Source organism: Rana temporaria, chromosome 3 (genome assembly GCF_905171775.1).
Source record: "Rana temporaria chromosome 3, aRanTem1.1, whole genome shotgun sequence".
Taxonomy (NCBI): domain Eukaryota; kingdom Metazoa; phylum Chordata; class Amphibia; order Anura; family Ranidae; genus Rana; species Rana temporaria.
In genome coordinates, this window is record NC_053491.1 from 229,715,941 (window position 1) to 229,741,335 (window position 25,395).

The 25,395-nt window shown below is 42.3% G+C and overlaps 1 protein-coding gene across 3 annotated transcripts in view; it reads left to right on the plus strand.

The window, feature by feature from the left end:
* Positions 1-25,395, plus strand: part of UNC5A (unc-5 netrin receptor A) — a 571,376-nt gene that overhangs the window by 461,153 nt on the left and 84,828 nt on the right. For all 3 annotated transcript variants that reach the window (XM_040344399.1, XM_040344401.1, XM_040344402.1), the window contains 3 exons: positions 6,046-6,231; positions 9,487-9,762; positions 15,708-15,795. In XM_040344399.1, coding sequence (XP_040200333.1) covers positions 6,046-6,231; positions 9,487-9,762; positions 15,708-15,795 — 550 coding nt within the window. The remainder of the gene's footprint in view (positions 1-6,045; positions 6,232-9,486; positions 9,763-15,707; positions 15,796-25,395) is intronic.

The following is a 25,395-nucleotide window of genomic DNA, read 5'->3' on the forward strand; positions in this document are numbered from 1 at the left end:
CAGGAAGAAGAGATCAGCCAGGAGGTGGCAGATCCTCAGGTGTCTGTCAGCCAGGAGGAGGCCGGGGTCAGTGGCAGCCAGGAGGAGGCCGGGGTCAGTGGCAGCCAGGAGGAGGCCGGGGTCAGTGGCAGCCAGGAGGAGGCTGGGCCCAGTGGCCTGCAGCAGGTCCCCCCGGCCAGGAGAACCACCACCAGCCAGTCTTCTCCCCCCCAGGTGAGGCCATCAGGCCGAAGAAGGCAGTTGAGGCCTGTGGAGGAGGCAAGCCTCCGCATGATTCAGGAGGCAAGCGCCATCATGAGGGCCCCCCTCAACCCCACAGAGGCCTTCAGTGCCTCATTGGCCCATGATTTAAATGAAGGGGAGGAGGACCAGAGAAGACTGGCAAAGGCCCTGATGAACCAGGTCCTTTGGTGGATGCAGAAGGGCCTGCTGACCCCAGAGACTGGGCTATGTGACCCGGCCCGGCTTGCGGAACACCATCCTCCTGCTGCCACATCGACCCCACCTGCAAGACCCCGTGTTAGATCCGCTGGAAGGCTGCCTGGAGGGAAGGCTGGAAAGAGGAGGAAACGTTGATTTTCTGCCTTCCATTTCCTTCCACATAAAGGACATCTTGTTTGTACTACCACAGTTTGGGTTCCTTTGTTTGTGTGCTGCTGCTTCATATTTTTGTGTTTGGCTCCTGAGGCTTGGAAGTTTATCCTTCACCATGTTGGAAATGCAAGTTTGCATATAGTTTGCTATCTATTCTAGTGCTGCCGTTCTTTTTGTTTTTTGTGATGACATTTGCCTGAATAAAAGGCTTTTTGCTTTCATTTGAAAACATGTCTATTGTTTGTTATACTGTGGGGATTATTAGGCAGCAAACCTTTAATAAATATACAATGGGTAATTTACAAAGGACACACTCCTTGGGGGGGGGGGACATTTGGTGTGCCAACATGGTTTAATATTCTCAGATGAAACACAAAAAAAAAAAAAAAAAAATTAACAAATAAAAAAAACATGTAAAAAAAAACTATTTTAAATGGTGACATAACTAGAAACAACAAAAAAAAAAAGAAAATATGCACATTCCTTTACAAAAATGACTACTATAAATTATGGAGGACCACCAACCAAAACACACGTCTGGCATAGAAAACATTATTAAAGGATTACATCACAAGCAAGAAATGTGACATTTCAGTATGGGACAACTCTATTGAAATTGCATCAGCAAGAGAACGGGGTTATTCTAGCAAGAGAAGAATTAATAAAACGAGGCAAGAAAATGTGGTTTAGTGCGCCTTTTTAAGACATTGTTCTCTTGCTAGAATAAAAGGTTTGTAATGACGAATGTGCCATATCCCAAACAAACGCGAGTTTTACCTGAACGAGCGCTCCCGTCTCCTCATTTGGACTGAGCATGCGCGGGGTTTTTGTACGCTGCTTTTGTGTACAGACGACCGAACATGTCTGACGGACACGATTCCAGCAGACTGTTTTAAAGCAAGACCAGGAAACAGTTGTTCGTTGGAAAACGGTCTGGCCGACGATTGTTTGCCGGAATCCTGTACGTTGCTGCCTACACACGAACGAACATGTCCGCTGAAACTGGTCCGCGGACCAGTTTCAGCAGACATGTTTGGTCGTGAGTACGGGGCCTTACAGGAGTGAATTTCCCTTCCTAGGGGTAGATTTCATCTCACTTCCTGTTGTCTCCCTCCATTTGTAAGTAGGAGTCGTTTGTAAGTTGGATGTTTGCAAGTAGGGGACTGCCTGCATTCACTGTTCCTGATAGACTACAAACTTGCACACTGATCCAAGGAGCCAGAGTCTTAAATCGACTCTGTCTGACCCAAGATGCCCACCAGAGTCACATGGACTGCCAGCATCCAACCAGACGCTGCCCCAGTGACTCTAGGAACCATAGAGGAACAATGCCTTCCTCTCCCTCTGCAATGCTGCTGCAGTTGAGTGTCACCTGCAGTAGAGAAATCAGACTGCACATGCCTACATGCATTTCTGTGCTTGCCATCAGTGCACCAATGTGTACTTATACACCCACAGCCACTTTAATAACACTGTCTTCTGTGCCCTCTGTAACTGCACTGATATGCACCATGTGCCTGCCATCGAAAGTGGCAAAAAATATAAATACAGGGATGAGGAAAATAAAAATTCATATACTAAGTGTTATCATTAAATATTAAATTTGTATTATACCCCAAACCAAAACTGTAATAAATTGCGGCCTACCAATCCTTAGATGTCGTGGCAGCATTAGTTGTACCTGGTGGTCTGGCCAGTAACACATCTCCTGTAATAGGGTGCCTATGCTCTGGATGAAAGAGCATCAGAAACACATTTGGAAAGCGCCATTGTCTTTGAGAGAGGGAAGTGTTGGATGCACTAGCAGGTTTAGGTACACTTACAAATTAAACCCAAACGCCAGATAACACTTTATAAGCAATTACAGCAAACAGTTTTGTTTCTTTTGGGATAAAGATTTTAAATAATTAAACAAAAGCGGATGAATGCAAGCACCCCTGTGTATGTTAAATGGTGTGTTTCAACTCTCTAACACCTACATCTGCAAGACAGTGTATTCTGTTGAAAAACAATAAAGCTTAACAAAAAAAAAATGAATGTAGTCATCATATCTAAGAATTGGTAAGCTGCAATACAATATATATATACATATAGGGCCGGATTCAGATAGGTTACGCGGATCTAAAGATCCGCTAACCTATCTGATTTACGTTACGCCGCCGCAAGTTTTGAGGCAAGTGCTTTATTCAGAAAGCACTTGATTGTAAAGTTGCGGCGGCGTAGCGTAAATCCCCCGGCCGAATTCAAATTTGGCTGGTAGGGGGCGTGTAATATTTAAATCAGGCGCGTTCCCGCACCGAACGAACTGCGCATGCGCAGTCCGCAAAATTTCCCAGCGTGCATTGCTCCAAATGACGTCGCAAGGACGTCATTGGTTTCAACGTTAGTGTAAATTACGTCCGGCCGTATTCGCAAACGACGTAAAAATGTCAAAACTCTGCGCAGGAACGACGGCCATACTTAACATAGGATACGCCGCACATACCCCTCATATAGCAGGGGTAACTTTCCGCCGTAAAAAAAATGCGCCGGGCGATCGTTCGTTTCTGAATCGGTGTAACTCCTCATTTGCATATTCAACGCGTAAAAGATACGGAAGCGCCACCTAGCGGCCGGCCTGGAATTGCAGCCTAAGATCCGACGGTGTAACACAGTTACACCTGTCGGATCTTAGGGATATCTATGCGTAACTGATTCTCTGAATCAGTCGCATAGATACGACCGGCCGGCCTTAGAGATACGACGGCGTATCAGGAGATACGCCGTCGTATCTCCTATCTGAATCTGGCCCATGATGTTTAATATACTGTATAATGTAGTCAAAATAGAATTTTTTTCAAGATAGTGGTCATTTATTTAGCCATTTATCCAATGCATGCCAATCAGTGCCCACAAATGAGCACTGAATGGCAACATTATGGATCAGTACAGACAAATGATGCCACCATCAGTGTTCATCAGTGCCCATCCATGCCCATCAGTGCCCACCTATCAGTGACCATCTGTGCCACATATCAGTGCCACCCATAAGTACCCATCAGTGCCACCCATAACTACCCATCAGTGCTGCCTATGAGTGCCCATCAGTGCCACCTATGAGTGCCCATCAGTGCCATATGCCAGTGCCACCTATCAGTACCCATCAGTGCCGCCTATCAGTGCCCATCAGTGCCACCTCATCAGTGCCACCTCATCAGTGCCACCTCATTGGTGCTAACTCATCGGTGCCGCCTTATAAGTGCCCATCAGTGCAGCCATATCAGTGCCGTCATTGAAGAAGAAAACATACTTATTTACAAAAACAATTAACAGTAACAAAGAAAAACTTTTTTTTTCTTCTAAATTTTCTGTCTTTTTTTATTTGTTGGGCAAAAAAAAATTGCAGAGGTGATCAAATACCACCAAAAGAAAGCTCTATTTGTGGGAACAAAATGATAAAAAATGTGTTTGAGTACAATGTAGCATGACCGCGCAATTGTCATTCAAATTGCGACAGCGCTGAAAGCTAAAAAATTGGCTTGGGCAGGAGGTGTATAAGTGCCTGGTATTGAAGTGGTTAAAAGGGTCTATTACAGGCAATGTAAAATAGTGATTGGTGCTCATAACTTGGACACCAGCGCAGTGCAAACAGCATGCAATATATATTAGACTAGCAGTGTTCCTTTCTCTGAAACAGGTGTATCCTTGAACAAAGAACTGACATTCCAGATCAGTATAAGTTTTGCGTTTTGCTTAGCTGCCTGTCACATCTGATCCCAAATTACAGGCGGTGCTTGCGGGGCTTTCAGGTTGAGACGTTTTGTTCACAATGCAAAGTATAAAGGACACATTGAAAGCTTGTTTTCTTCTAGGTGGCGTCAAGTGAATATACCGTGCTTTGTCTGTAATGCTATAGTTTACTTACAGGGTGAACCATAGTATGGTCCTGTAACATAGGAATGTACTGGTGATTCTCCAACTCCATGTCATAGAATGACAAAGAATATCTTTACATTCTAGATTGGGAAATTGGGTGTGCAATATGTGTGTATATATGTCTTTACGGTACATGTGATATAATGTTTACTGTAAGATACACACATGGAGCATGCCCTATCCCTCAGTTGTTCAGTTTTTCATCCAGAAGTCACATTTGCACACCAGTTCATCCCATTACCCTTTGCTGGTAATCTGGCAATCCTCCAATGGTCCATTTGGTAGCACTCATCCTTCTCTTTGCTTCTTACATACCTGATTTAAAATAAATGTTCGTATTAGGCTTGCTTCACACTGTCGCGACTTGGAACCTGACTTGTAAGACCCAAAGTTGCGTGACATATGGAATCCCATGTTAGTCAATGAGAGCTGTCTTAAATAGAGGGTTCCTGTACTACTTCAAGGCAACTTCTATCCGCCTTCTATTTTCTCCTATTCTATACTTCTATCAAAGCAGTTCTCAAGTCACCAGGAAGTTGCCTGGCAAAGTCGAGTCGCAAGTCACGGCAGTGTGAACCGAGTTTTAAGGAGTTTGTCGCTGCCACACCGGAGATTCTTCTTCCGATTAGAAGAGGGATTTTTCTCACATGTATATACTACCTGTTGTGTCCACAGAAAATAAAGTGAAGGAACATCTTTGAAATGGGACGCAGATGCAAAAGCACACCATTCTCTAATCCAAGGGTGGCCAACCAGTGGCCCGGGGGCCACATGTGGCCCGCGGAGCCCTCTGATGCGGCCCGCGGCCTCCTGCTCTGGAATGGCGGGTTGGCAAGCCCAGATCGCAGGTTGCCTAACCCGCCATACCACAGCATCAGTGTTGTGAATGAAGCTGGTGGTAGAGGAAGAAAGCGGCTGCGGAGCAGAGCCCCATAAGCTGATGCTTCCTCTACAGCGCCGGCTTTTGCCACAGGCGGAGTTTATGGCAAAGTTCAGCTAACCCGCAGGATAGACACAGGTTCCCTACACTGCACCCATTGTGTGGGTAAACCGCAGCACATCAGTGTGAAAGCAGTCTTAGGCCCTTTTCACACAATCAGCCCGACCAAATGGGACCCTCAATTCACCTCTATAGAGCGACAGATGTCAGTTTACGCCCGCCTACCTCCAATCAGAAAAACAGAAGGGAATTCATCCCCTTCCATCTGAGCAGATCGGAGGGCCTATAGAGTTGTCGTGACCTGTCATCCGTCCGCTCTGCTCATTGTGGCCCGCGACTGGTTACCAAGTTGCTTAAGTGGCCCTCGCTCTTCAAAAGGTTGGGCACCCCTGCTCTAATCCATCCAAAATAAATAAAGCTTTGGCCTTCGATTAATTTATTGTCTGCATGTTTTCTAAAAAAAAAAAATGTACAGCATTACAGTACAATATGTAAATGTATGTATGCTAATTTTACATTAATGTGTCTAAATGGTTTAATGCGTCTCCTACAAAATAATTCATGTTGTCTTATTTTTATTCCTTTGGGTGCTGCAGCTGTGGGCGCTCCCGAGGACGTTGCCCTATACGTGGGTGTGGTGGCAGTGGCAGTTTTCTTGGTTCTGCTGCTAGCTGTGATATTGGTGTGCTGGCGTAGGAAAGAAGGTCTTGATGCCGATGTGGCTGATTCCTCCATTCTAACAGCTGCGTTCCAGCCTGTCAGCCTCAAGCCCGGCAAAGCAGGTAAAGCCCCTGAGGAAAATACAGCATCTTCGAAATGTATTCTGTTGTTATTAGGGACATTTGTTAGTTGCGTAAAAGCAGTATGTACGCACAGTAGTAACAGACACTCCGTGATTGCAATGCCAGAGCAGGATATCATTAGGGGAAAACAGACAAAAATCATAAGTGATCATTGGCTGGCTGCCTAGAGTTAGCTTAGACGCTAATAGCCCTTTAAAAACTCATTTTGACTTATTTAGGATGGAGTTACACTAATTTCCTCCAGTGTTTAAATAAATGTCTCATTAAAAATATGTTCTAAACCTATATATGAAATATGTTTTGTGCAACACACGGTTTTATTATTATATTGGGTTTTCAGTGCTGCGACTTTTGTTAATAAAAATGTCAGCATCTTTTTTTAAGATAAGCTCAGGAATTTTGCATCATTTCATTAAAGCTATTGATAGAACTGGTTTCCTCTCAACATTTATTGGTGGAAGACAGTGATCCACTCCAGAAAACATTACATGCCACCCTGTCTCCCATATGCTTGTGTGATGGTGTAGTGGGAACCCCATTTATTATGCAGAATTGAATAACTTTGCTGAAAAATGCTGCCATTTGTTATTTAAATTGCTGCAGAATCAAAAATCTATTACCATGTCAGAAATAGATGGCAAACATTTGATTAATTGTTAATAATATACGGTAGAGGGTTGTAAGGCCCCGTACTCACGACCAAACATGTCTGCTGAAACTGGTCCGCAGACCAGTTTCAGCAGACATGTTTGGCCGTGTGTTGGCCCAAAAGGACCATTTTCGGGCGGATTGGACAGGAAACCTGTCCGGCCGGACATGTACGGTCGTCTGTACAGACCTACCGTACATGTCCTGCCGCACGCCATCCCTCGCATGCGTCGAATGACTTTGACGCATGCGTGGAAGCATTTTAAAGGCGGGCCGCCCACGTCTCTGCGTCATTGTCGCGGCGACACCGCGTCATCGACGCGGCGACACCGCGAACACACCCCGCGTATTGTTTACGCGCGGACTTCTGTTCGATGGTGTGTATAGCCATCGAACAGAAGTCCCCGGGCAGTCCCCGGCCAGACATGTCCGATGGAAACGGTCTGCAGACCGTTTTCATCGGACATGTCCTGCCGTGAGTACAAGGCCTCAGAGTTCCATCATCCCAGTCTAAACAGAAACAAAATATACTCTTAGTAAGTGGGGATTATTGTAGGCACTACAGACATAGGAGACTCTAGCAGAAGTGTAGAATATTATTACTTTATTACATTTCCAAATAAAATACAATTTCTAAAATAGATGGCTTGTACAAATATAAAGACAGCTCAAGAATGTAGCTGCCAAAACCTTGACCAAAAAGTAGTACTTAAATGAGACATTCAACATTGTACAAATATAGAACACCTTTGTACCTGTTATATGAGCATCCTTAAAGCGGAGGTTTACCCTAAATTTCAAGTATGGCTGAGATAAACCACTACCCATCGTTAATACCTAATCTGTTTTTGTTTTTTTTAATCGTCATCTTTACCTTGGCAAAAGAACATTTTCTCTCCCGTCAATCAGTGGGAGTGGGCATGTATTAAATTTTGCCCGGACCAGCGCTATGTGCTGTAATCCCGTGATATCTCGCGGGTCACGTGACGCTGGCCGTTGTGATGGCAACAGTGCAGTGTTGACGGCGACGCTTGACGGGGATGCCAGCATTTACCGTATGCCGGAACGACGTGCTGCTGGGCTTCACAGTGCCCACAGTAAAGATGGAAACGTCCATCTCGGGATTTTAAAACATCTCCTTTTTGGGAAACAAGAGATGCTGTGGGCTAAAAGACTGGGAGACACGAGTGGTTATTTGAAACAAGTAAGAGCGGTAGAAGGATTAAAAAAAAAAAACAGCGGAACCCCCGCTTTAAAGAAGATTCCAAGCCCCTACTTTAAGAAAAAACACATTGGGTGCCTCATTTAATTACTGCTTTTTTGGTCAATGTTTTGACAGCTACATTCTTGAGCTGTCTTTATATTTGTACAAGCCATCTATTTTAGCAATTAAATTTTATTTTGATATGTAATAAAGTAATAATATTTGACACTTCTTGAAGTCTACTTTGTCTGTAGTGCCTACAATAGTCCCCACGTATTTGATTATTTGTTATGAACAAGAGCCTTATTCCCCTTCTTCTTCTGTTTAAAAAAAAACCAACATTGTTCTTAATAATCTAAAATGTAGAAGAACTAATGTAAATGATCACAACATAAAATAACATCATAGCCTAAGGTGTAAGAATAGGATCCACAGATGTCTCATTTGCCTCAGCTCATGGGGGTTTGCAATTCCTCCCTATGCTATAGCTAAATGTCTGTTTTTAAGATTAAAGACACGCGTGGAAACCAAAGGGGTGGAAGATCAGGTTATTCTGTCTATGGACCTGGAGTAAAAACGGTTAGTGGTATTTGTGGATAGAAAATGCTCCACTATTCAGACATGCTTGCCCTCAAAATAGATGTGGTCTGAACCATATGATGTGTAAGGGATTCTAAATGATACTTTCTCGCAGTGGAGAGTGGCCACTGTATGTATAAGGGAGTATTTTACATACCGTATACACCAGAAACAGGGAACCTCTACTGAAGAGTTGCAAGGGTTGGAAATATTAGATGTAGCAGTTGTTATAAAGTGTTATAGAAGATGGGATTTTTTGTTAGGAAAAGGCCCAGGTCCCAGGGATATTTAGTTTGGGGTGGACTAGGGTACCAGTGAAATTAAAGTATGTGGAGATACTTTACCATTCAAACATCAATCAGTGTTCTGACTTATGATGACAGATTGTGGCAGAGAGAGTCTTTCATGACCAACGTCATTGCAGTTCTGAGATGTCAATTGACCAAATGCCAAGAATGCAAAGGAAACTAATGTTTGAAAATATGAAAAGTTGTATAACAATAAATCATGTCCTTTAGGAACAATTGACTTTTACTATGCCCACCAATCACTGTGGCACCATGGTACTCTTTTTTTTTTTTTTTTTGCCCACAGAAATCTTACCCTACCATACATGGTCCATTTAGTTGTGTTTGCCCCCTAATCCAAAGGTTACCAAACCTTCATTGATATAGTTACATCACTGAACATAGCTACGATACTACATGATCTGAAGTGGTACAGTTAAATCAGGTTATCATATTTCTTTATAACAGCTGTACTTAAGGAACAGAAAATTAGACACTGTTTTTTTTTTTAATTAGGTCAAGCTCACTTGTTAACCATTCAGCCAGATCTTAGCACAGCCACGATGACCTACCAAGGATCCTTATGCCTACGTCAAGATGGTGCGAATAAATTTCAGCTAACAAATGGACATCTTTTGCCACCTATGGGACCAGGTATACCAAGGGAGCATAGCCACACTTTGCCTCGTCTCTCCACCCAGACCTATTTCCGCACTCTGCCTCGTGGATCCAACAATATGGCATATGGAACCTTCAACTTTCTAGGAGGACGTCTAAAGATCCCAAATACAGGTATGTACTAAACTAGTTGTTTTCTTGGCCACTCTCAAAGCTGCAGACCAGGCATAGAAAATCTTTCTACTAAGAATGCAGACTGAATAACTTGTTACACTTGTTAGAAAGGAATCAGCAATGCAACACTGCCTCAAAAAAGTGATCTGCTCTATGATTTGCATTTAAAAATAAGTGTTCTTTTGTGTGGATTATATCTCACCTAGTTAATGTAAACTTGCCATTTATTTATGTTTGTTTGGTATTTGGGATTCAACCTATTTTATTAAGACAAATCAAGAAAACACGTGACTGGAGTTAGTCGTGATGCATGTGAAATTTCTACACAATGTACCCTTTGTGCATTTTAAGACTGTTGCTTGGAATGGGATTTTCAATGCATTCAGATAGAAACTATTTTTAAAAAGTCTAATGTAAAACTGCACACAGCAACAGATTAAATGTCTATGCGATAATGAGGTTGAAATCAACAGATCTTCCAGCTGATTGGGAGGTGGGGTGTAGAGCTTGATGGTGGACTAAGATATAAACAAGGAGATAATCCTATACAGATAAGTTGGATACTCTGAGGCCCCATACACACCATAGAATCCATCCGCAGATAAATCCCAGCAAATGGGTTTCAGCGGATAGATCCTATGGTGTGTACACGCCAGCGGATCTTTTTCCACGGATATATCTCCCCTGGGATGGATTCCAGCAGATTGAATATTTGCTGACATGCAGAACAAATCCATCTGCTGGAATCCATCCCAACGGATGGATCCGCTGGTCTGTACAGACTCACCGGATCCATCCGTCCTAAGGGATCCCCCGCATGCGTCGTAATGATTTGACGCATGCGTGGAATTCCTTATATGACAGCGTCGCGCACGTCGCCGCGTCATAATCGCGGCGACGGCGCGCCGTGTCATCGCCAGAGTATTTCGGCGCAGATTTCAATGCGATGGTGTGTACACGCCATCGCATAGAAATCCGCGGAAATCCTCGAGAGGATTTATCCGCGGAAACGGTCCGCTGGACCGTATTCGCGGATAAATTCTCCCGTGTGTATGGGGCCTGAGGCTGCGTGCACACGATAGGATAGCCAGAGGACAATGGTCTGAAGAACTGTTTTCATCGGTCAAAATCGATCGTGTGTGGGGCCCCATAGGTTATTTAACCTTCGGTTAAAAAATAGGAACTTGCTTTAAAATTTAACCGATGGACGTCTAACCGATAGGTCAAAACCGATCGTTAGTATGCAAAAGCATCAGTTAAAAACCTGTGCATGCTCAAAATCAAGTCGACGCATGCTTGGAAGCATTGAACTTCGTTTTTTTCAGCACGTCGTTGTGTTTTTAGTCAGCGCGTTCTGACATGATCGGTTTTGTAACCGATCGTGTGTAGCCGCGACGGACCATCAGTCAGCTTCATCAGTTAAACGATGAAAACGGTCCTTTGGACCGTTCTCATAGGATGGACTGATCATGTGTACGAGGCTTTACCGTGTGACGTGGACCCAAATACCTTTCCGTAAGAGTGATGTTGCAACAGGCTCTTCCCGTCAATGTCTGCGTCAGTGTTTTGTAGCTTCTCCCGTCATAAATCCTGATGAGATCCTCCACATTCATGAACTCCCGGCAGCTTGCTGGTGTATGCTGCAGCTGTAATGTTACTCCTCCACAGCTTGAGGGTATGTAAAAAACATGTAAAAAAGCAAAAAAAAGTCTCACATGGCGTAGATCAGAATAACCAAAAAGGGGTTTATTAAAACACAGGAACCAAACAAAAATATAAAAATGGCAGATAAAACATAGTAAACATCCGGCAATGGTTACACAAAGTGATCACAGATAAAAAAAAAGCGCAGTATAGGCAGCAGGCGTATAACCCTATGCATTTCGTCCTATAGGACTTCTACAGGGGTATCCTGGGTATCCTTGGGTCCACGTCACACGTTAAGAGTATCCAACTTATCTGTATAGAATTGTCTCCTTGTTTATACCTTAGTGCACCGTCAAGCTCTACACCCCACCTCCCAATCAGCTGGAAGATCTGTTAATATCAACCTCATTGTCGCATAGACATTTCATCTGTTGCTGTGTGCAGTTTTTCATTAGACTTTTTAAGACCAGCTTACGTTCACATTTTCTTGATGTTTGGACCAACATGAGTCACTTATGCTGAGATGCTCATATATACAGCAATTCACTTTCTGTTATACCCATTTTTTTTTTTTTACCAATGTTGCTATTGTGACATTTTTTCCTACTTGTGTATATATTGATTTATATCACTCTTATACATCCTGTCCACCAGGGTTTGCTCACCCCTTTAGCGCTACACAATTTTATTTTTACCTTTTGTCACATATTTTTCTGTATGTTTTAGTGCTAGCAACTGCCCCACTCCCACTTACTGTAGCAGTGCGGTAATTTCTCCCTTTATTATTCAGATAGAAACCACAACTACATTCAGGTGTATGTTCTACAAGTAAACTCAACAGTGGGTACAGACATCTATGGCCACTACGAGGTGTGTCTATTAAATAACAAGACTGATTAAATAACTCACCTTTATTTATATGTATTACAAATTTAATGCATGTCCCCTTCAATATGTTCCCCATTTGCACTAATACATTGCTGCAGTCTTGTTTTCCACTGGTCGAAGACATGGAGAAAATCAATTTCTGTCCGCTGATCAAAGTGTAAATAAGAAGGGCCATGTATCAGCTTTTCCTCGTTCGTGTCTGACAGACGCGATTAAAGGAGAGCCGATCCGTCGCTCTCCCAATGGGGTCTGCACTGATTGATCATCAGCAAAGCTCCCCCAAGGATGCCCACCCAGGACCACCAGGGATGCCTCCAGGGCCACCAGGGATGACCACCATTGATGACCACCAGGTATGCCACTCATGGCCACCAGGGATGACAAAATGTGCCCAAAAATTAAGCCAATTTGTGCCCAAAGATTATGCCAATCAGTGCCCATCATTAATGCCTGCCAGTGCCTCCTTTACAGTGATGCCCATCCTTGCCACCCATCAGTGTCCATCACTGCCACCTATCAGTGCCCATCAGTGCCACCTATCAGTGCCCATCAGTGTCGCCTATCAGTGCCCATCAGTGTCGCCTATCAGTGCTCATCAGTGCCGTCTATCAATACCCATCAGTGCTGCATATCAGTGCCACCTATCAGTGCTGCATATTAGTGCCCATCATCAGTGCCCATCAGTGCCACCTTATCAGTGCCAATCAGTGCAGCCTCATCAGTGCCCATCAGTGAAGGAGAACATTTACTTATTTACAACATTTTATAACTGAAACAAAGAAAAAAATGGGTCTTTTTTTATTTGTTTAGCAAAAAATAAAAACCTCTGAGGTGATCAAATAGCATCAAAAGAAAGCTCTATTTGTGGGAACAAAATGATAAAAAAAAAATTGGGTACAGTGTTGCATGACTGCGCAATTGTCATTTAAATAGCGACAGCTCTAAAAATTGGCCTGGGGCAGGAAGGGGGGGAAATTGCCTAGTATTGAAGTGGTTAATAGACACACCTCGTTTAGTGATGAACTGATCTATATGCTGACCCTCTTGCATTATGTACCAAAGCAACCAAACTCTGAGCCAGCAAGTGAAGATCGTTATGACACATGTTAAGGTCAGTGATGAAGGTAATGGGTTGAAATCAATGGGCTGGGAAAAGATATTGAGAAGGATTTTCTTCACATACCTCCAGGACAGCAAAGGAGCAAACTGCGGTTTAACCTGATATAACTTTATTAAAATAATTAGTATTAAAAAAAAATTCATTGAAAGGAAAGCATAAACAATAGGAAATTGCACATGGTAAAAACTGACAACGTTGTCAGTTTTTACCATGTGCAATGTCCTATTGTTTATGTTTTCCTTTTAAGGGAAAAAATTAATAAAAATGTTCTACTAATTGTTCTAATAAAGTTATATCAGGTTAAACTGCAGTTTGTCCCTTTTACTTCATTAAAGGCAAAGACACCTTGGCTCCTATTCCCACCTCCCTTTTATTTTGACTACTACAGACACTGCCTGTCTATGCTGTTGTGGAGGTATATGAAGAAAATCCTTCTCAATATCCTTTCCCAGCCCATTGATTTCAACCCATTACCTTCATCACTGACCTTAACATGTGTCATAATGATCTGCATTTGCTGGCTCCAAGTTTGGATGCTTTGGTGCTTGATGGTCCTATTCCCACTCCCCTTTTATTTTGACTACTTCTCCTGTTTTGATAAGGAACTCCACCCTATTAGGTGAGTCGGTAACCTGCCACCTGAATTGACCAACGATATTGGTCATCAGGACCCTGCCAATTGTGGTTTTTATTGAGAAGTGTATGTAGTATTCTAGAGATTCAAAATGTTGCTATGTAGGAAATTTGTCAATTCAGTAATGACTGGTATAAAAGATAATTAAATCATTACTAAATTTAGCTGTGGCCACTTTAATCTAAAAATATAGGCCCGGATTCACAGACACTGGCGCACATTAATGCCGCCGCAGCGTATCTCCTTTACGCTACGCCAGCGCAGCGCAGAGAGGCAAGCATGGAATTCACAAGGCACTTTCTTTCCAAAACTGCGCTAGGTTTCCTAGGAGCAAGCCGGCGTAGGTGGAAGTGGGCGTGAGCCATGCAAATGAGGCGTGACCCCATGCAAATGATGTGCCGAGCGCCAGACAGATACGTATAACGAACGGCGCATGCGCCGTCCCGTGGACGTATCTTAGTGCGCATGCTTACAATCACGTCAGAACAACTGCCTAAGATACGCCGGATCACTTGCCTACGGCGTGAACGTAACCTATGCCTAGTCATATTCATGTCCAATGTAAACGACGTAAAATACGCAGGCTTGTGTTCCCTGGTGCAGCCCTTTGCATGGATGCTGCTGAGTTACACCTCCTTTATGGGGCATAACTTTACGCCGTACGTACAACTTACGCGCACCAGTCGTAGCCTGCGTTGGGTGCAAGTACGATCGTGAATCGCGTATCTCCCTCATTTGCACATTTGAATAGAAAATCAATGGAAGCGCCACATGCGTCCAGCATAAATATGCGGCCACTCTACGCCAGCGTAGGCAAGTTGCGTCGGTGGAATGAAGCCTGTTTTTAGGCGTATCTTAGTTTTGTGGGCATGGCGCACAGATACGACGGCGCATATTTGCACTTATGCGGCGTATCTCGAGATACGTCGGCGCAAGTGCTTTGTGAATCCGGGCCATAGTGTTTTTACAATGTACAGAAGGAAACATTTGTGAATTTTGCTAATCAATTTTAAACATTGCAAAAGGTAAAAATTGCAGAAATACCGGTATGTGCAAAGAGATACTGGACATTTATGACCACATTACCATGTTTCTACTGTATCTGAGGTGCTGACCGACTTGCCCTCCACTGATCTAAGAAAAAGCAGAGCAATAATCCAGCAATACAGCACTGCACAATACCTACGTGTGGTGTCCATGGACATTGCGTTTGGTAGGAAGTAGAAACCTGGAAATGCCTCCTTTTACCTCCAGTTATAGCACATGCAGGATTCCCCATTAGACCTCTTTTTTTAAGTGTCAACGGTAAAGAAAATTAGAGAGGGTGAATATCTCCAGCAGTGAAACAGACAGCAATAAAAACCGGATAAAAGCCCTTTCACGCTATTTCGAAATGTAAAACATTTTTGGCTTTAGATACAGTTCAATAAGCGTTCAGTATTTTATCATTTGCTAAGAAATAACTGTGAATATTTAAAGAGCATCACATTGTTTCATTTTCAATTATGTTATCTTTTAATTTACTAGTACACATGTGCTTTAAAGAGTTCTAAAGTGCATCATTTTTCATTATCTGTATTCATTGTCAAATACAGCATATGTGCAAAACTGTACATATGGCAATGCATTAGAGCTAGTCTGTCTATTTTACCTCAGGCCTTAGCCTGCTTATACCTCCAGATGCCATTCCTCGTGGAAAAATCTATGAAATCTACCTGACACTTCACAAACAGGAGGATATGAGGTAGGTCCCTGAAGATGTTTTAGAATTTATTTGTAACAGAAAAAAATGTTTTCAGCACATTATTTTTACCATGCTTTGGCTTAAGTTTTTGAAATCAAATCAAAAATAGAATCAGCTATGTTACTGTATCCAAATATAATCTCTTTTATCAAACATACCTCTTACATTGCCCCAGGCAGCATTCGAAATGTCTTCTATATTCCCCTAGGAAGTAGAGAAAATCCAGCTTTTCTTTTTCTTCTATGCAGAAAGTTGAATGCTATTAATGCTTTTTTTTTTTTATTATTGAAATCAGCTTTAGGAAAGAACTCTGCTAAGCACTCTTTGCATCTAAGTCAGTGGTTCTCAACCTTCTAGTGCCATGGCCCCTTGATAAAATTTCCCAAGTTGTGGGGACCCCTAACATTAAAATAATTTTCGTAGCGTTGGTTGTCAGCACCCAAGGCAAGACAAGTAATTTGCGCCCCCAACCCACGGACATTTAGCGCTACCGGAGGCCTTTTAATGGCAACTATAATCACAGGTAGTGTTACGCACTGTGTCTCCGATTTTGTGGTGTTTCGTAGCAGTGACACCTATGCCGAAATCAGGAGATAGGGTCTCCTCCATTCCCTCCCACTTCCCATTCCTCACCAGTCAGCTGACATCTAGTCTCTGCTCCCTAGCCATGCCATGAACTGAATGGGTGCCTGCGAAGAGGCTGAGTGGGCAGCTGCAGGCTCCAGGAACAGCCCAGCTGGGCGGCCACAGGCTCCAGGGGTGGCCGCAAAAAAACTGGGTGAGCCATACAGGCTTCAGGACCAGCCCAGGATTTGCTGACCCCTGGCAAATCAACATTCGACCCCCAAGGGGGTCCTGACCCCCAGGTTGAGAACCACTGATCTAAGTGGACTACATTTTCCACAGGTACATTATACATGTCATGGCTCAGTGCCTAAATATGAACTTTGACTGCACATGGCATGTTCTCAAATAGCAAGCAGAAAAACAAGTGGTATCCCCCAGCTAAACGCTATTATGCACCTTCACCATATACAAAACATTTTCATGGCTTTAGAAGCTGGAAAATCCAACACATTTCAACAAACTCAACAAATGGCTTCTTCAAGGATTATATACTAGTCTGCAATATAAACAGCCTTTTATTTAAAAAAAAAAAAAAATTGCACAAATCATGTATCACTGTTTTATATTGTACACCACATAAGCAACTTACACAGCGTTTTTCTTTTGATCAAAGTGCTTATCCATGAATGCCATGCACGCAGTCGATGCTGAAAACTTCAAACCACAGCACACAAAGAGCACAGCACCGCCCCGCTAAACAGAGAGGGAGATCACCTTTGTGGGGGAAAACTAGAAGTGATATATACAACAATGCCATTACCAAGGAAACTAGGGGCTTTAGGCCTTGTACACACGATCAGTCTAAACCGATGAAAACAGACTGAAGGACTGTTTCATCGGTTAACCGATGAAGCTGACTGATGGTCTGATGTGCCTACACACCATCAGTTAAAAAACTAATCAGGTCCAACGCGGTGACGTAAAACACAATGACGTGCTGAGAAAAATTAAGTTCAATGCTTCCAAGCATGCGTCGACTTGATTCTGAACATGCGCGGGTTTTGAAACGATGCTTTTGCATACTAACCGTTGGTTTTGACCGATCGGTTAGGCGTCCATCGGTTCAATTTTAAAGCAAGTTCTAAATTTTTCGACCGAAGGATAACGGACCGATGGGGCCCACACACGGTCGGTTTGGACCGATGAAACTGAACTTCAGTCCTTTTTTCATCGGTTTTGTCTGACTGTGTGTACAGGACCTCAGAGTATACTTTTGAAAAATCATATTGATAGAATTAATAAAGGAGATTAATAAAGACCCATCAAATAGAGGTACTTTAGTTTGTGTGAACTTAACAAGGGATGATGGCAACCACACCCTCAGTTTTTTTTTTTTTGTATAACAATACCGCCCATAGCTTAGAGCCATAGGGTTTACCTGTCTTTTAAAAGCATCTGTCACTTTGCCCATCCAGGGCAACATGTCAAAGCCTTTTGAAAGCTTACCCCTGATCTACTTATAGTCACCTTTACAGCGCTCCCCCACTGCTCTGTTCCTCTGTCAGCTGGGAGTCAAACCCTGTGTAAGCTTTATGTTCAATGGAATTGGAGCTTACACAGGGTAATGAGGTCCTTCTTCTTATCATGGTGTTAAGGCCTGACTATTGGCAGATCCGACCTGATCACTGCATCCTGGGAGGTCAAAAGCTCCACTTAACTCAGAAAAGCACTAGATGTATTGTTAGGTTGTAATGGAGAAACAAATCAATAGAGGAGTGTGGTAAAGATGAGTATTAATGGGTTGGGGAATGGGCTTTTAAGAGTCTTTGTCACTTTGCCCTGAATGACACGCACTCACCTCATCTGTTTAACTTCTCTGGGTCTTTCCTATACGGATCATCTTTTTTCATGTCTATCTACATGACCAGCCATTTGGGAAGCTCATTTTCAGATAACGTTCATAAATTGTTCACTTGTAACATGTGTTGCTATCTGGCTTCTGGTTCGTTGTTGCAGCTCACTTATGTCCTCTCTCTGTGTCTCCTCAGTGCACTCTAGAGTCTTTAACTTGAATAACTTTGTAAACTTCAAGCTTACACATGGCACCTGTTTCAAAACTAAAATTTTAATGTTTCTTAGCTTTTTATTTAATTGACCAGTGACTCCACATTATGTCACCTTAGAAGCATTAGGTCCTTACCACATAGATGATGTTAGACCTCACAGAAAATGTTGGGGAACACCTGCCACTCATGAAGTGCTAGCAGACCTCTACCAAAGCTGGTAGGGATGATTTGGGCAAGATAAGTGCCAATATGGCTGGAGCGATATGCCTTGTCAGAGGAAAAACAGAACATGAGAAAAATATTAAAAGCTCTCTGAGCACTCTACAATACTCTTAGCCACATGGTACTTTTATTTATTTAGCAAACTCTTAATTGGCTGGAAGAAATCTGCTACATGCAGCAATCTCTTTCAAGAGACATCCACCAATCACTGGCAGTGGCAAGTCATAGAATTTTTTTAAAACTGTGGAGACATTCTGCCTTTGCAAGGTCAAAAGAAGTTAAAGTTGAACTCCAGGAATTATATATTTTGCATACTTACATTAGGCCAGCTTGGCTCATTTTAAGTATGCATACCTGATTTCTGGGGATGCTGTAAATCACTGTAATAAGTAAGTAAAACTATAATTTCAGCATTACCTTACTCATGGAATCATTTGCCTCCCACAGTCACATCACACACATAAAGAATGGAAAGAATACGGATTGTGGAAAACTGTACAGCCACTTCTCTTTAGCATGTCCATGTAGCATTCTTTCCACACAATGCTGATTCACAATTATATACCACGGTGGTCACTCATTTGCATATTAGTGGTCCTCTCAACTTTAGAAACTGAGACAAAATTGTTAACAGGGAAAAAAAAAAAAAGAGAGCTGGTTTCAATTTTTTGCTGGCAGTTTTTTCGTTGAGAAAACTGCTAGGGAGCATACACACGACTGGTTTTCACGACCAATATAAAAAATGGCAGTTTTCTCATCGTGAAAACCAGTCGTGTGTACAAGGCATTAGACATTCTGCTAATAGGGTTTGTATTGGTATTTGTTTAGTCTGGATTTTTTTACAGATTAAATAATGCTGTGAAACAAGGAATTCAGTCAGTGTAACTATTACTACCAATTACTTTCACTAATTTCAAACATGTAAATTCATTTATTAACATACTTCAAAGAGATATTGTCATCTGTAATGCATATAGCCAGTTAGAAAATAGCTAACTCTAATGTGCTGCAAGCTGATTTGACTGGTTGTCATAGTTACTCTACACCACTGCTTTTTGCACTAATGGATTTATTCAATAAAACAGTGCAAAGAGCAGTTATGATGTGAAATGTACATTAGCCCAGAGAAAGCAATTATCTTTTGCTTTCCTCAAGTCAGTTCAGGGAAAGGCGATTGCTCACTGGTGGCTATGCCTTACTGCACTTTGCACATTGTTCTTTGCATGTTGAATACACCCGAAATAAAATAAAAAAGTCCCCATAAAGGAAAACACAAATAAAATGGTATTTTTTTTTAATATGGTTTTCAGTTAAAGGCAAAGAAAAAACATGTCAAACTAAACCAAAGAAAATTCCTAGCTCAACTTACTAAACAGCATGCAACCAACCAAATGATCCTGTCTAAGAGCATGCATTAAAAACAAGAGTTTAGTTTGCACACATTTGCAAATGTGAGCAAACTTAACCCCCGTCTTTAATTCACATTGTTAGTCTCCGTCTAAATCTGTGTAGGGGTTACTGAGATTTGTTGTCGGATAACTAGCCCCACCCACTTGCTTAGCTATCCGACAACATTGAGGAACAGAGACAGAGTATTGAATGACAGCTCAGGAGGAGAGGCGTTGTGACAGGCAATGCACACAATGTTCACACAACTTCCCCACCCATCCCTTCTAAGTTGTCAAACCTAATATGCTGTCTCCTCATCTCTCCTCTTCTGTTTACACAGAATCTGGACTTTCTGTTGTTGTTCAAGGAAACATAGAGAGAGAAAACGTTCAGCTTGTGTCAAGAATAATTGCAGCTCAAGAAGAGCACAAAAACACAAGCTGACAACAGCACAAGCCAGGTAATACACTAGGCTAAGTTGGACTAGTGTAGAAGCCGGTGTGTGAAATTAGAAGCTTTTTTTCAAGCTGCAATCATTCACAACACAAGCTAACAGTTTCCACTGTGCCCTGACTAGCAGGCTGCAGCTCTGAACAGGAGAGATCAGGAGACAGCAACTTCAGAACATAGTCTGGTGGGACTAAGAGCTCATATTTTTAGGCTTTAGAAGGAGTGGAACAGCTAGCAATGACAGAAAAGAGCGATTTTTTTAATACCGCCCACTGCTTTTGTTTTAATGGGGACAAGTGCTGTGTGCACATGATGTCCTTGTCACTGTCTATAATCTGAAAACATATTACCTTATAACTTTAATCAGGCAGACCTGATCAGAAAGCCTGTGTGAAAGGGACCTAAAGAGTAGACATGTGCACACTGAAATATTTAGTTTGTTTCGGAATTTCGTCCGAAAAATTAATTTATTTAGTTACTCCCGAAATGCGTTTTTATTCATTTTGTTTCGGTAAAAATTGCATTTGTCAAAAAATCTGAATTAATTAAAGGGGTTGTAAAGGAATTTTTTTGTTTTCATAATAAGCATCCTTTACCTGCAGACATTCCTCTTTTCACTTCCTCATTGTTCGTTTTTGCTCAGAAGTCGCTCTATTTCTTCTATGTTCTGTTCACTTCCTGCTTGTCTGATTTTACTCACCACCATGATGGGAGGCTTTACTGTGGTGGTGAGTAACGTGCTCACCCCCTCCTGGGAACTACATCTGTGCGGCAGGACGCTCTCTGCGTGTTAGAGACTTCAAGGAGGTGTGAATTACTGGGTGTGCCGCAATTCATACTGGAAAATGTAGTTCTTACATGAACAAACGATGCAAACCAGGAAGTGAATGAGAGAACATAAACTAGAATGCCGGAGGTGATATAGATGAAGGAATATAATAGGTATTTACTAGTTTTTTAACAGAATCATTACACTATTCTGTCTGTCTACCTTGCAGACATTAATTTTACGCAAATTTTTTTTTCCCTTTAGTGACCCTTTAAGGTTGACTCTAATGTTGTATGACACTAGTAATAATTATATTTATAAATTATTATTACTAGTCAACCAACATTCAAATTCTTCTATAGTCTATGGGCCAAGCATTTGACCGGAAATGTACGATTGCGGCGTCGTACAGTTTAGCTGCTTGTCGAATCTTCTTAGAACTTTCGACAGACACCGAAAGCCTTCAATGGCAGATTCAACATTTGTATATTTTTCGCTGCTTCGTAGAATCTTCATCGTTCATGTCGAATGGTCTTCCCCAACACTGTCTCTATAATGTCAAATCTTTTTTTAAGGTTAGGCACATTCGACCACAGGTTCGATAGACACAGATTGCTATTGTCAGCGTCATGTCAAATCTCCTATCTATATCGAACTGTTGTAGCAACGAAAACGAAAATAAAGCATTTTTTTTATGTCACATCTTTCGGATTTCGGATTCTGCGCATTCGTTTTTGTTTGTTAAAACGATAAAGAAAACACCCGAAATTCGGACGAAAATGTATGCACATGCCTACTAAACAGCAATTATGATGCAACTGACATTCCCAAACATTTGATAATACAGCAATGTGAAATCATCTAGTATGCCCATGGAGATTTCTGACATTTTCAAGATCTTTGAACCAGCAAACAATAGATCTGTATTCAAAGTTCCTATTCAGAATTATATTTATTCAGTGCCTGCAGATAAAGGTGATATCCTTGATTAAGAACACAGACAAAATCGTCTTTTGAATCATTTATTCAACCAAAAAATAAATAAGAGATATGGTGTACTGTGGTAACCCATTGCATCAAAAGCTGGTATAGTCCCCTTTAGCAGAAATTGCTTCTTAGGCCGGGTACACACGGGCAAACATGTACGATGAAACCGGTCCGTCGGACCGTTTTCACCGTACATGTCTGCCCGGGGACTTCTGTACGATGGCTGTACTAACCATCGTACAGAACTCCGCGCGTAAACAATACGCGGGGCGTGTCCGCGCCGTCGCCGCGACGATGACGCGGCGATGACGCGGCGACGTGGGCGGGCCTGCCTTTTAAATGCTTCCACGCATGCGTGGAAGTCATTCGACGCATGCGAGGGACAGGGCGCTCGGACATGTACGGTAGGTCTGTACAGACGACCATACATGTCCGAGCGGGCAGGATTCCAGCGGACGGTTTTAAAACAAGTCCAGGAATATTTGCCCACTGGGAAAAGGCCCGGCGGGCAAATGTTTGCTGGAATTCTGCCCACTCGCGCCTACACACGACCGAACATGTATGCTGAAACTGGTCCGTGGACCAGTTTCAGCATACATGTTTGGTCGTGTGTATGGGGCCTTACAGGCATTTTGTCCTCCAGTCTCTGACATTGACTCTGTGAAATCTTTGACCACTTCTCCATGTAACATTCTTTCAGGTGCAAGATGTTTGTGGGTTTCCTTTCATGAACTGCTCATGTTAAAATCCCTACATAAAATGCTAATGGAATCAAACCAGGGCTTTGACTAGGGCAGTTCATAACCCTCTATTTCTTCAAAATGAGCCATTCCTTGGTGGATTTGCTAGTGTGCTTTGGAAAATGATTGTGTTGAAGATTCCTCTCTAGTTCAACTTCAACTTTTGGACAGGTGGCCTACACATTCGTGTAGTTGACTCACTAACTGCAAGCAACCCATGCCCTGAAGAAGCAAAGCAACCCTACCTTAACATTTCCACCACCATCCTTCACAGTTATTAGGATGTTATTTTCCTGAAATACAGTCTCTGGTTTGAAGTAACCACTTCTACTGGTACTGTGACCAAACAACTCTATCTTTGATTGGTCTGTCTTACGCACATTGTTCCAGAAGGCCCAGTGTTTACCTGATTACAGTCAAACTGTAGTCTTCAATTTAAGATAAGATGGGTTACATCTGAATACTCCCCAGGGAGGCTCTAATCATTGGCACATAATCTGGAACACTGGACTCTGATTTCATGGATTTGAAGAGATGGTAAATGTAGGAGTGTACTTAGTTTTTCTATATGACACATCTTAATTTTTGTTAATTTAGATAATGAGAATGAATATTTTATATCAATATTATGTGTCACTTGTTCGAGAATTTCACCTTTCTCTGTAGTCAGTATTTTAAACTAAATTAGGATCTCATGTTAGCTTGTTCAAATACAGGTCATTCTCAAAAAATTTGCATATTGTGATAAAGTTCATTATTTTCTGTAATGTACTGATAAACATTAGACTTTCATATATTTTAGATTCATTACACACAACTGAAGTAGTTCAAGCCTTTTATTGTTTTAATATTGATGATTTTGGCATACAGCTCATGAAAACCCAAAATTCCTATCTCAAAAAATTAGCATATCATGAAAAGGTTCTCTAAACGAGCTCTTAACCTAATCATCTGAATCAACTAATTAACTCTAAACACCTGCAAAAGATTCCTGAGGCTTTTAAAAACTCCCAGCCTGGTTCATTACTCCAAACCGCAATCATGGGTAAGACTGCCGACCTGACTGCTGTCCAGAAGGCCATCATTGACACCCTCAAGCAAGAGGGTAAGACACAGAAAGAAATTTCTGAACGAATAGGCTGTTCCCAGAGTGCTGTATCAAGGCACCTCAGTGGGAAGTCTGTGAAGGAAAAAGTGTAGCAGAAAACGCTGCACAACGAGAAGAGGTGACCGGACCCTGAGGAAGATTGTGGAGAAGGACCGATTCCAGACCTTGGGGGACCTGCGGAAGCAGTGGACTGAGTCTGGAGTAGAAACATCCAGATCCACCGTGTACAGGCGTGTGCAGGAAATGGGCTACAGATGCCGCATTCCCCAGGTCAAGCCACTTTTGAACCAGAAACAGCGGCAGAAGCGCCTGACCTGGGCTACAGAGAAGCAACACTGGACTGTTGCTCAGTGGTCCAAAGTACTTTTTTCGGATGAAAGCAAATTTTGCATGTCATTCGGTAATCAAGGTGCCAGAGTCTGGAGGAAGACTGGGGAGAGGGAAATGCCAAAATGCCTGAAGTCCAGTGTCAAGTACCCACAGTCAGTGATGGTCTGGGGTGCCATGTCAGCTGCTGGTGTTGGTCCACTGTGTTTTATCAAGGACAGGGTGAATGCAGCTAGCTATCAGGAGATTTTGGAGCACTTCATGCTTCCATCTGCTAAAAAGCTTTATGGAGATAAAGATTTCATTTTTCAGCACCACCTGGCACCTGCTCACAGTGCCAAAACCACTGGTAAATGGTTTACTGACCATGGTATTACTGTGCTCAATTGGCCTGCCAACTCTCCTGACCTGAACCCCATAGAGAATCTGTGGGATATTGGGAAGAGAAAGTTGAGAGACGCAAGACCCAACACTCTGGATGAGCTTAAGGCCGCTACCGAAGCATCCTGGGCCTCCATAACACCTCAGCAGTGCCACAGGCTGATTGCCTCCATGCCACGCCGCATTGAAGCAGTCATTTCTGCAAAAGGATTCCCGACCAAGTATTGAGTGCATAACTGAACATAATTATTTAAAGGTTGACTTTTTTTTATTAAAAACACTTTTCTTTTATTGGTCGGATGAAATATGCTATTTTTTTTAGATAGGAATTTGGGGTTTTCATGAGCTGTATGCCCAAATCATCAATATTAAAACAATAAAAGGCTTGAACTACTTCAGTTGTGTGTAATGAATCTAAAATATATGAAAGTCTAATGTTTATCAGTACATTACAGAAAATAATGAACTTTATCACAATATGCTAATTTTTTGAGAATGACCTGTATGTTAAAAAATATTATATTATATGACAATGTCCACCCAATGTACTTTACACAGCTCCAAGTCAGGTTAGAGCAGTGGTTCTCAACCTGG